The sequence below is a fragment of the Myxocyprinus asiaticus genome, chromosome 18 (assembly GCF_019703515.2).
Source record: "Myxocyprinus asiaticus isolate MX2 ecotype Aquarium Trade chromosome 18, UBuf_Myxa_2, whole genome shotgun sequence".
NCBI lineage: Eukaryota > Metazoa > Chordata > Actinopteri > Cypriniformes > Catostomidae > Myxocyprinus > Myxocyprinus asiaticus.
In genome coordinates this window covers 15171677-15185394 of record NC_059361.1, presented here as the reverse complement: position 1 = coordinate 15185394, position 13718 = coordinate 15171677, and the positions used below count along the sequence as shown (strand labels likewise).

At 36.5% G+C, this 13718-nt stretch overlaps 1 protein-coding gene across 6 annotated transcripts in view; it reads left to right on the top strand.

The window, feature by feature from the left end:
- The window catches only part of LOC127455805 (SH2 domain-containing adapter protein F-like), a 212181-nt gene that overhangs the window by 183250 nt on the left and 15213 nt on the right, over positions 1-13718 (top strand). For all 6 annotated transcript variants that reach the window (XM_051723944.1, XM_051723943.1, XM_051723945.1 and 3 more), the window contains 2 exons: positions 10652-10826; positions 10945-11064. In XM_051723944.1, the coding sequence (XP_051579904.1) occupies positions 10652-10826; positions 10945-11064 (295 nt within the window). The remainder of the gene's footprint in view (positions 1-10651; positions 10827-10944; positions 11065-13718) is intronic.

The following is a 13718-nucleotide window of genomic DNA, read 5'->3' as shown; positions in this document are numbered from 1 at the left end:
TAAGTCGCTTTGGATAAAAGCATCTGCCAAATGCATAAATGTAAATATAACCAGAAATTGCCAACCTTCATTGAAAATGAATGACTTTGCTGTAAGTTCCTGTATGTGTGAACACCCCTTTAAACATAGCTTTCACTTTGGATACAGTGTGGAGATGCCTGCCAATCATTCTCCTACAACCTTTAGCAAGAAAACTGTGCTTTTATTTTTGTTTGGCAAGTTGTTTTGTCTATTTCGGGTGTATTTCATTAGACATTTCTGAAGGAGAGAGAAAGGAGAAATAGAAAACAGTTCTCTGAAATGAAAGGTTAAACAATGAAAGAAACTGACAGATACATTGAGAGAGAGAGAGAGAGAGAGAGAGAGTGAGAGAGTGTGACCGGTGACCTCGAAACCACACCAAAAGTGCAGGTAAATGGTTTCACCAGGCTGAATGTTTAGTCTATTAGACATTAAAAGGTCAGACAAAGTCTGTTTGCCAAAGTACATGTCCTTCTACCTCATAGTGAAACATTGATGTTACTTGACCTCTTTGGACAAAGCGTGATCAGATACATAACTGCTTCAAAGCGTGGAGCTGAATGATGATTGGACATGCCGTCGTCAAGGTTACAGCTATGTTCTATGGTTCATGAGTGTAATTAGAGCTTTTGGTTTTGAGACAGATGCTGAGGGTCATTTAGGGGTTACAGGCAGTGTTGTCTCAGAGGGTCACGTCATTTTTTTTTTAGAGAGATGTAGGCGTAAACTGCCTTTCACTTGATTATATTTCACTTTTTCGTCCTCTTGACTTGTATATACCTACACTCACCGACCACTATATTAGGAACACCTGTACACCTACAGTTGAAGTAAGCAGTTTACGTATACCTTAGCCAAATACATTTAAACTCAGTTTTTCACAATTCCTGACATTTAATCATAGAAAACATTCCCTGTCTTAGGTCAGTTAGGATCACTACTTTTTTTAAGAACGTGAAATGTCAGAATAATAGTAGAGAGAATTATTTATTTCAGCTTTTATTTCTTTCATCACATTCCCAGTGGGTCAGAAGTTGACATACATTTTGTTAGTATTTGGTATTCACATTAAGAGAGAGAGAGAGAGAGAAAGTAATAAGAAACCTAGTTACACACACACACACACACACACACAAACTACATTTTTATTGCTAAGTGTTTGCAGCTGCATACAATGAGAAATTGTGCAATGTAAAATAAAGTAAAATAACAACTGTACAAATAAACGATAAAGTATTAACAAATAAAATTAAGTATTAGTAGTGCAAAATAAAATTAAAATAAAGTAAAAAAAAAAATAAAAAATTGAAATAAGTAATGCAGAGTAAATTAAGAAAGTAACAATTAAAAACAAATTAAAAGGAATACATTAAAGAAGAAAATTAACTGAAGTTAAGATAAATGAAGAATGAAGATAAAGAATAAGACTAAATGTGCCACTAATCCAAGAATAGTGATAATGAGCATAAGTTTAGTTATGTAGATACAGACTCTGTCTGTCTGTCCATCTGTCTGTGAAATGTGACAGACAATTTGCAAGTCTGAAAGTCTGAGCTGTATGTAGTGAATCTGGTCACAGACACCCAATGCCTTAGATACATCCATCAGAAACATGAGCTCTCTCACTACAGCTACATCATGTGACCTTTCTGACCTCTGAGCTCACTCTAAAGACCCTTTTGACCTGAGAAAAGAGCAGCAGCATCTTTGAAGACGCACAAATTTATTTATTTCATCACATTCCCAGTGGGTTAGAAGTTTATATACCCTTTGTTAGTATTTGGTAGCATTGCCTTTAAATTGTTTAACTTGAGTCAAACGTTTTGGGTAGCCTTCCACAAGCTTCTCACAATAAGTTGCTGGAATTTTGGCCCATTCCTCCAGACAGAACTGGTGTAACTGAGTCAGGTTTGTAGGCCTCCTTGCTCGCACATGCTTTTTCAGTTCTGCCCACAAATTTTCTATTAGATTGAGGTCAGGGCTTTGTGATGGCCACTCCAATACCTTGACTTTGTTGTCCTAAAGCCATTTTGCCAAAACTTTGGAGGTATGCTTGGAGTCTTTGTCCATTTGGAAGACCCATTTGCGACCGAGCTTTAACTTCCTGGCTGATGTCTTGAGATGTAGCTTCAATATATCCACATAATTTCCCTTCCTTATGATGCCATCTAACTGCACCAGTCCCTCCTGCAGCAAAGCACCCCCACAACATGATGCAGCCACCCCCATGCTTCACGGTTGGGATGGTGTTCTTCAGCTTGCAAGCCTCATCATTTTTCCTCCAAACATAACGATGGTCGTTATGGCCAAACTGTAAAATTTTTGTTTCATTAGACCAGAGGACATTTCTCCAAAAAGTATGATTGTTGTCCCCATGTGCACTTGCAAACTGTAGTCTGGCTTTTTTTATGGCAGTTTTGGAGCAGTGGCTTCTTCCTTGCCGAGCAGCCTTTCAGGTTATGTCGATATATGACTTGTTTTGCTGTGGATATAGATACTTGTCTACCTGTTTCCTCCAGCATCTTCACACGGTCCTGTGCTGTTGTTCTGGGATTGATTTGTACTTTTCGCACAAAACTATGTTCATCTCTAGGAGACAGAATGCATCTCCTTCCTGAGCGGTATGATGGCTGCGTGGTCCCATGGTGTTTATACTTGTGTACTATTGTTTGTAAAGATGAGCGTGGTACCTTCAGGCATTTGGAAATTACCCCAAGGATGAGGTTTTCTGAGGTCTTGGCTGATTTCTATTGATTTTTCCATGATGTCAAGCAATGAGGCACTGAGTTTGATGGTAGGCCTTAAAATACATCCACAGGTACACCTCCAATTCAGTACACCTCCTATCAGAAGCTGATTGGCTAATTGTCTAAAGGCTTGACATCATTTTCTGGAATTTTCCAAGCTGCTTAAAGGCACAGATAACTTAGTGTATGTAAACTTCTGAACCACTGGAATTGTGATATAGTCAATTAAAAGTGAAACAATCTGTCTTTAAACAATTTTTGGGAAAATTATTCATCTCATAAACAAAGTAGATGTCCTAAACGACATGCCAAAACTATAGTTTGCTAATAAGTGTATGTAAACTTCTGACTTCAACTGTACATATTCATGCATTCATCTAATCAGCCAATCGTGTGACAGCAGTGCAATGCATAAAATCATGCAGATACGGATCAGAAGCTTTAGTTAATGTTCACATCAACCATCAGAATGGGGAAAAATATATGAATTTTTCAAGCAGACACAATCACTCACACACTCATCTTGGTTTGTAAAGATTTCTCATATTGTGTTTTGACAGTTATAATAGGGTTGAGGGAAGGCAAGTACCTTTGCATGGTGGGTTTCCATGGTAACAGACCATTTCTCCACAGACGTACAGTATATGCCAAACAGTAAACAACGATTATAACATTCTGTCTCTCATGCAATATGCAAGCACACACACACACACATCACAAACCATCACTCAAACTGGACAGAAATTTATTTCAGTGGCATCATTGGCACACATAATGAGATTTTCAGGTATACTTCAATGTTGTTATTGCAAGTTCATAAAGCATTATACCTGCTATTATTTTAAGCTGTTTTATCTATTTGAGGATTATTACTACTCATTTTATGCATTTTGATGCATGCTGAATTACACATATAAGGTAGTATAACTTCATGTTTTGAATGTGAAAATTGATTGTGTGTGCATACATAAGTAGCAGATATTTGAGTAGGTGTTTCATGTACATAAGAGTACCATGGTATTGTACCTTTGGTAAATACCATGGTATGTGAATGATAATCATTCAGTACCATAGTATATATCAAAAGTACCATGGTACCGACAAAACTTTTTTGAAAGGCTTGTCTGAGAATCTTAACATAAAATGTAAGCCACAGTTGCAGGTTAGTATTCCTTATAAAAAGACCAAGCTTTTACTTGTTATCCGGACATTTGCTAGTAAGATATTGTTGGTTTTATATGCATGCTGGTTCTGCAATATTGGTATTTGTTGATAGTCATACTGGCCCCTAGTGGATGGTTCAACAACACCACATTTCAAAACATAATTTCCCAGCTTGTTACATTTCTTTGTTCTAGTTGTCTTGGTGTCTGACTTCAAAGAATATATACAGTCTATGCTCAGCACATTGTCATGCTGTGAACACCTTCATATGCTGAGTGGTTCCATCTTTTGTATATTTTACTGTAAGCAGAAACTCACGCTGCTGCTCTGTTAGGAGAGATGCTGCTTAATTGATCTTTTAGAGCTAGTGAGTCAGAGATCAGAGTGTCCATTCACTGTAATTACCCTTTCACATTAAGAGAGAGAGAAAGTAATAAGAAACCTAGTTACACACACACACACAAACTACATTTGTATTGCCAAGTGTTTGTAGCTGCGTACAATGAGAAATTGTGCAATGTAAAATAAAAAAAAATAAAAACTGTACAAATAAACAATAAAGTATTAACAAATAAAATTAAGTAAAAAAAAAAAAAGTAATGCAGAGTAAATTAAGAAAGTAGTAATTAAAATCAAATTAAAAGGAATACATCAAAGAAGAAAATTAACTTAATTGAAGTTAAGATAAATTAAGAATGAAGATAAAGAATAAGACTAAATGTGCCACTAATCCAAGAATAGCGATAATGAGCATAAGTTTAGTTATGTAGATACAGACTCCGTCTGTCTGTCTGTCTGTGAAATGTGACAGACAATGTGTAAGTCTGAAAGTCCGAGCTGTTTGTAGTGAATCTGGTCACAGACACCCAGTGCCTTATGGCACTTTTCCACTGCACATTATGGTTCGACTCGACTCTGCTCGCTTTACTTTTCTGGGCTTGCTTTTCCACTACAGTTTAATGCAGCCTCAACGTGGGTGGGATTATAGACTGATCGTCATAGTTGCACCGCCTCTACTGCCGTGACATCATCTTAAACGCGACACAAACACGCAACAAAGGAGCAATGGAGGATATAACTAAATAAAGTGAAGCTTTCAAGCAGAATATAGAGTTAACGTAACAAAACGTACCATCTGCCGTGGCCGAGTCCAGGGCACTCTCCCTCTCACTGCTCGCCAGTCTATTGCCATAGATAGCGTCCATTTGGTCGAACCACTTCCACTTTCTTCTGTTTGAACCACTCCGGCTGTTGTGGTCCTTGATGGTTCTGTAGTCACTTAAGTATTTATTTTTTTTTTTACTTTTCCCTACACTGTTGGTAGGTCCGGTGGTAGCCGTGTGCGGCCAACAGCTGCTGAGACACTTCCTGAAAGACTTTTTCATTTTGCGTCGCCCCATCCAGCTCTCATTGGATCCTCTCCTCAGCTACTAACGAGAGGAACGTCTGCATCTCGTTTATTGACCATGGTGTGGCTTTGCACACAGCCATTTCTTTTTACAATTCGAAAGTCACGTGAAGAAATTATACTGCTGTCGCTGTTGCTAAATTTAAAACTAGCGGGTTGATGTCCCGTGTCGCAAATCCAGTGATGCTGGTAGTGATGATTCTCTCTGACCAATCAGTGATCTGCAGGGTTTTGACGTCACATTTAGTATCGGCTCGGCTCGCTTAGAACCTCGACCGAGGTGGTTCTAAAAAAAGTGCCAGGTACTATCCACAGTGGAAAACCCCCCAAAAAGAGAGCAGAGTCGAGTCGTGTCAAGCCGTACCGTGCAGTGGAAAAGCCTCATTAGATTCATCCATCAGAAACATGAGCTCTCTCACTACAGCTACATCCTGTGACCTTTCTGACCTCTGAGCTCACACTAAAGACCCTTTTGACCTGAGAAAAGAGCAGCAGCATCTTTGAGGACACACAAATGGGGATTGATGCCCTTCATTGGGCTTTATTTGCTTTATTTTCTGCTCTTTTGTTAACATTTTATTTTTTTTATTTTCTTTTAAGACAAAAATCTAATTGAATTGTTCTATAGAGGGCTTCTTCACTTAGTTAATTTAGAGAGCCACTGGTCGGTATGGTACTTTAACACATTACAATAAGGTTCCATTCATTAACATTAGTTAATGCATTAAGTATCATGAACTTACAATGAACAATATATTTTATACAGCATTTATTAATGTTAGTTAATACAAATAAAATTGTCCATTGTTAGTTCATGTTAGTTCATAGTGCATAAACTAATGTTAACTAACAAAACTTTTGATTTTAAAAATGTATTACTATATGTTGAAATTAACATTAACCAAGATTAATAAATGCTTTAAAAGTATTGTTCATTGTTAGTTCGTGTTAACTAATGTTTTTTACTAATGGTAACAAATATAACCTTACTTTAAAGTGTTAGTGTCGGTATACATAGTATACTTCGTATATATCTGTATACAGTGCCCCCCAAAATATTTGGACGCTTAATCTAGACTTCAAAACGTATAAATATATTTGCATTGGATAAGAAAATATGAAAACAAGTGACATTGATTTTAAGGTAAATTAGCACAAGCACAAACATTTCACCAAAATAAATTTGTTAGGTTTTATATTCAGAATATTTCCATACTACTGTGGTTACTCTGCTAGGACACCTGTGTGAACACCGTACATACACCAGTTGATAAAAAGTAATTGAATTACCGAAAATAGTTGAAAAGTGTTTGTTCTGAGAAAGTTCTAGCATCATTTGTTTACGAATGGTACTTGCTTATATATTTTGTTGTCTAAGGCTACGTCCACATTAATCTGGATACATTTGAAAACAGTGTTTGAAACATTTTCCAAAAGTTGCTTATCTGCACTACAGCGTATGAAAACTCTTAAATCCCATTTCTGCACATGAAACATCAAAAATTGCTGTTCCTGAAATGCAATGCAATTGTCCTCATGTTCCATGCCTGGACAGCAATTCCAAGTAAACTTCCCATCACCTTTGAAGTAATGCAATGTGAAAGTTGTACAAAGTAACATTTATCTTTAACAATGCTATCAAAGCGAATAGCAGGCAGAACAACGTCACTACAACAGGGGCCACCATCTTGATTGTTTTGGGTTGGATGGATCACATGAGTGCATAACATAACAATACATACGTCATTGTTTTCAGATATCTCAATTTCCCCTGTCCACACTACAATACGAAGACAGCATTTTCAAATTTATCCATTTGGGAGAAAGTTTTCTTAAAGCTCAGTTTTCGTGTCAAAAATGGCATCTCAGTGTGGAAGGAAGGCCAAAACGTAGAGAAAAATATATTTTCAAAGGAAATTGTATTAGTGTGAAAGTGCCCTAAGTAAAAAAATTAAATTAAAATAAAAAAAAACTTAACTTTTAAGTGAGGTTAAGTGCCGAAATACCTTTTGGGGCCACTGTATATACTGTATTACTTAATATTGACAGTAAATATGTGTAATTACAGGCAGCTCCACAAAGCAATTTAGATTACAAATTAAGTAAATGTAGTTGATAGCATAACTCAGTACTTGCAATTTCATCATAGCAAATAAGATGTCCACAATATAGCTGACATTTTATAACCACATATTTTATACAAATGTACACCAAATTCTCTCAAACATATTTGAAAACTAAAAATGTGTGTCATCTATTGACAAGGCTGTTTATTTTGGAATCAACACAAGGTTAACGACCATTTTTGTTAATTGGCCAAGCATGCACGGTTATTGGCTGATGAAGGCCAAATGTTGACTATTATCATTTGATAAATTGGCCTGCTAGATCTATCACTAATGAATAAAATAAAACAAGTTTTCCTTCCAACACAACCCTTCTCAGATCTGCAGCACTTGGACAATCATGTTGTGATACAGCAGCAGCAGTGTACAGCTGTTCAGAGTTCTCACACCAGTCACACTGACTGATATCAGTGTTTATTCAGTCGTCTGTCTCCATCTGTTCCCATGTTTCTCTTACATAAATCTGTTTATTTCTTGGACAGAAATGTAGGTTTATCATCTCCTGTTGCAAGGAAACACCCTCCATGCTTCAACTAGGAGCGTTCCAGGATGGTTGACTAATCGACTAGTCGTCTAACAACTGACTAGTAGATTAGTGGGGCAGACTACTAACATTAATATTTTTGTGGTGGTGCTTTTAACAGGAGATGCAATTCTTTCATGGAGAATGAGCTTCAATCCCTTAGGCTTTCACTTATACTTCATTCGATTGAGTTACGACCAAGAGGGAGTCTCTACTCAATAAAAAACAAAGCTCAATATATGGATTGCTACAAGGTCATGCTGGGAGTTTTCTTTAAAATCTACTTCAGAAGAGCAGTGACAAGCTTGAGAAATTTCAGAACACAGGTCATTCATGGGTTTTATCATTTTCCTTATTTTTGTCAACACATAGATGACGCCTCTCCCCCTCCCCCCAATTGTTGCCTATTCACTGCCAAAGGAAGACAGTTTTGTTAGTATACTGTAAGTAGGGGGTAAAGTCAGCCAGTCATTATCACAAAATAAATCCATCAGGACCCCAACAAGATGTGGATGGGTCTTGTGTCACCTTGGAAGGGTTATTTTGCACTAATGACCGACTGACTGTACATTATGCCACTTATTACTAAGGATGCACCGTAACTATTTTTTCTCTCCCGATCCGATTCCGATACCTGAACTCTCAGTATCGGCCAATACCAATACCGATCCCCATCCGATACTTGTGTTGTACTCCTTTAATATGTAAAGAAACACAAACTTCTAACTCCACATTTTATTATAAATCATTCCATATATTTGATTATAAAATAGAAAAAAACGATTACATATTTTCTTTTTTTTTTTTTTTTGCCTACTAGGAATAACTTTGTAAATAGTCTACTGGATAATGCAGCAGCAAAATTAACAGTAATTCCAGTGAAAGTCTTAAGTATGTAAGAAGCCATTTCTCTTTACACATTGTTTCAACTTGTGTCTGGAATTGATTTTAAGGAAAGATAGCACAAGCACAAACATTTCACCAAAAGATATTTGTAAGGTTTTTAATAACTTTTTAAGTATTTTGGAAGCGTTCTGGTTGCTTAGTTGAACATGTCCATACTCCTGTGGTACTCTGCTAGGACACCATCATGTATCCACTAAAATGAGCTTTTAGACCAGTTGAAGTAATTGAATTACCGAAAATAGTTAAGAAAAGTGAAGTTAGTTCTGAGAATGGTCTAGGATCATTTGTTCATGTATGGTTGCTTATATATTTTGTCAATAAAAATAATGTATTTTTAATTGTAGCTTAAATGCCCAAATACTTTTTGGGGCCACTGTATATATTATTATAGTATTAACAATAATTAAGTGTAATTAAAAGCAGCTCCACAAAGTAATTTGGCTTACATATTAAGTAAATGTAGTTGAAAGCATTACTCAGTACTTAGTTTAATCATAGCAAATAAGAGTTTTGAGTTTTCTTAATAGTAATATAATTTCTTAACTGTAAAACCCTGGGACTTTTATTTGGCAGAACACGCTGAGTTTGGGCTAGTTTACAGTAATATGCTTTTCATTCAAAGTCTGGTGAATTGCTCCTCTGGTTCCGATTTTAATGCATGTTATAAGCGAGCATATACATCTGAGATGTTGCTCATGCGGAGTGATCACATATTGCACTCCGGTCGGAGAGCTGAATACAGTAGCGTTTCATCAGCCCCACGCGGGCATGCTATGTGTGTGTGACACAACAGAGCACTGCACATTTACTGAAGCATGCTGCATGCGCAGACTTATATTTATTTATTAAACACAGCCTTTTGAGATTCAAGAAGTAAATAAAATGCACGAGTCTTATGGACTGCTTTAATGGTGCTTTTATGGTAATGACCATGACTAACACACAAAATCAGATTTGGATAGCGCTCATCAGACCGATAACCGATTGGGTTAAAAATGTCAGTATCGGAGCCAATACCGATCCAGGTATCGGATTGGTGCATCCCTACTTATTACAGGGTTCCCACAGTCATGGAAAACCTGAAAATATCAGGAACTTTTCCAGGCCTGGAAAAGTCATGGAAATTAATACAATCTTAAAAGTAATGGAAAAAACATGGAAATGTATATATTGAATATATATTTTCTAGTCATTCCCTGCTCTAAAGTATTTAGTTTTCTAGAAATTACTTGTGTAGAGTAAAACTTCCAAAACAATCCATAGTGAGATTTGTGAGCAAATCATTATTTCTAGTTAGTTCAGTTTTAATGAATCATCTGAACTGATTCACGAATGGGTCTGAATGATTCATTATCAAATCAGTCTAAATATTATCCAGTAATCACCAACGACTGTCATGAAAGGTCATGAAAAGTCATACAAATTATGGAAATTCACTGGTCAAAGTGTGGGAACCCTGATATTTATTTGGCTACTTGACAAATACATTTAAATGGACATTAAAAAATATAAATTTGAGTTGAAATTAGTATTTTGTAATAAGGAACCACAGAGTGATTCTAGCATAGCCACTGAGGAAACCTAGATTCTGATTGGTCAACAATAAATTTTAGTGGCCAGTATACAAAAATATTTGACTACATTATACCGTGGTTGACCAATCAGAATTGAGTATTCCTGAGAGCCTTGTAATAAACTTTTGTTTTATACTGTCAATATTATTATTATAATATTTGCTGTTTCTCTCTTGTTACAGTGCAGTTTGACGGTATGGAAAAGTCCAGAATGTCACCCACTAAAGAGGTGAAATCCCGACCACTGCAGCGTCACTCCAGCGGTTGCCTGGTCAACACTAAGATGAGCTCACTAGATCACAGCACACCCACAGTTGGCGAGCGCATAGACCCCTCCATGCCCCTGGAGAGTCAGTTGTGAGTTTATTCAACCCATTTTCCAGTTGCACAAAACTGAGAAATGTGATTTCTAAAAGTTGGTATTTTGTTTGATGCTCACTTTTTCTCTCACTGTCTCTTTCTCTCTCATTCGCAGCTGGTATCATGGTGCGATTAGCCGGACTGACGCAGAGTCTGTGCTGAGGTTATGTAAAGAGGCCAGTTATCTCGTGAGAAACAGTGAGACCAGTAAGAATGACTTCTCCCTCTCACTCAAGTAAGAATCTCACTGACACACACTGTTGTACACACAATATTTAACAATCACATCAGATACACTAAAAATGAACTCTAATTTGCACAGAACCAAACATGTTTTGTTTTGACCAATGCTGCTTGACAAAATGCATACATTTAAAGTTATAGTTCACCAAAAAATGAAAAAGATATCATATTTTACTCAACCGCATGTTGTTACAAACCGTTTGACTTTCTTCCAATAAAAACAAAAGGTTGTTCACTGAAAATCTTTCCCTCCTCCGAAGCTCTCATATCAATTTGCATTACTTCACATGTTGCATTTGGCAACAAAACATGTTATTACTGTAATTATAGATTACTTGAGGATGAGTAAATGATGACGAATTGTATTTTTTAACAATTACATTTGACGGTAAGATTATATCATAGTCAAGGAAAAGAACAGTCAGACTTTCTGTTCGTGTCGTGACCAAGCGGTTAGCTCACATACTCTGTCACGTTGCAGACAACTGAAGATTGAGTCCAGCTTATATAATTTCCTGATTCAGCCCCCCACCCCCCTTTTTTTTCTTTCGTACTAATAATACGAATTAATTAAAATAATTATTTGGTATAAACAATAATATAATTAAACAAATAATTAATATAATAAATGCTATAAATAAAAAATAATTATTAAATATAAAATATATATTAGAAGTATAAATTATATTTATGTATATGTATGTTTAGATGTGTGTGTGTGTACATGATTATATTTTATAATATAATTTTATAAATAATTAAAAATAATATTCATATAATATAAATAAATATTAATATATTTAAAAAAAGTTACACTTTAAAAATGTCAGAATTTTTTTTAAATACCAAGTCCATTTATCATGTCCTCCATTTTTTGCCACGTTTCAGCATGAGATCATCTCATATAAGTCATTCCCAGGCTCATCTGCTGACGTGTCATTCTCTAAAAGCAACCGGAGTCACCTCTTAACCCTTCACACCTCCACGTGTACCCATCCCTCTCAACCCTCTTTCAGTCCACCACTCAAGTAACCTTTTCACCATGCTTCAAACACTGACATGCTGACGTGCCACAATACTGAGGTAATCCAGACCGGCGCTCCCTCTCTCCCTGACCTGCTGGCTGCCTGTGGTGGCCCGTCGGCAGCTCTTTTCAGTGGGTAAAAGCCCAGGGGAGCAGCAGGGTTATAAAGAGCGTGTGGAATGGCCTCTGATTGGATTGGTTTGTTCTGACATTTTATAAAGGCAATGTGACCATGAAGTGACTTATTCACCTTTAGAGCAGTCACCTCTTATCAGCTCATGAAGGATAGAGAGGGAGTTCGAGAGATGGGGAAAGAGGTTTTGGAAGTCAGACTAAGACATTCCGGAGGGGTTTTTTGCTTAAGCGCTTACATTAATTGTTCTGTTACAAAAGTATGTGTTAAGTGATCTGTAAAGTTGCCTAAATCATTATTTTAGCTATATAGCTACTGTTTCAGGCAGATGAGCATCTTATTAAAGCTAAAGTGTGTCATTTCTGAGCCACTTATACTTACAGCAACTGGTGAAATTCCAGTAGCTAGATTTTCCGCTACGTAAACAGTCCCTTTCTGGTATTCTTGTGCATATCCTATGAAAGTTACTGTGTTACACGGTAATGTCAAAGAATTGAAAGATTGGATCAAAGCTTTGCACAGACAAGGTTAGTAAGCAATTGTATCATACTAGTGTCATGTTAACACATACAATATAATGTTAACACATAAAAACGTATAAAGTTGTGTGAATATACAAAACAGTGTGTACAGTATTTTATGGTTTATCCCAGTGCAATTATCTTGCATTGTGATAATGACTAAGTTCAGGCATGAAACTCTGAATGGTGCAAGCTGATAGGTTCTTTGATATCTGTTAGCCAATCAGCTCGCTCACATGTGATATGTCAAGCCAATCGGCTCACATGATGTAAGCTGATAGGTCCTTTGACGTGTATTCGGGTAGACAATCAACTTGCGTTCTCTCTCTTTGCCTAACAGTTAAATTTGTTCAGTTTGCAAGTAAGCTGGTTTCAATGCAGCGCACTGCAAGAGTTTTCTCTGAATCCCTCCTCCTCCCAAGCTCCACCGGTCTAGATCTGCTACATGGAGATTGTATTTGTTTAATTTTTCAGCAGCATGTCCACATGCTAACTCAGTATGTTCTAGTAGTAGTAAGTATCCATAATGCAGCAGTGTAGCAGATCTAGTCCGCAAAGACCAATATTTTATTCATATGTCTTACCCACATAAACATGCTAAATCTTTCTGAGAGTTGTCTTGATTGAACTATAATTCTTGCATTATATTGACATTTAAGGCATTTATCAGAAATTCTTATCCAGAGTAACTTTTCAAAGTGCTTTAGCATCTTAAAGTCTGTTGTGATCCACAGATGGCACACATTCAATTTGGAATGTTATCTGCTAGAAATGACTTCCTGTATAAATACTGTATAAACAAGTGCTACTTGTACAATATACCTAATATAAATCTAATCATTGCTATTCAAGTCTACATGTTTCACTGTTTTGGTATGAATAATATTCAGTACCATGAGGACACATATAAACACAGAAAAAGAGTTAAGAAGATTGTCATGGTTTTTGTGCCAATTTCCACAAAAATG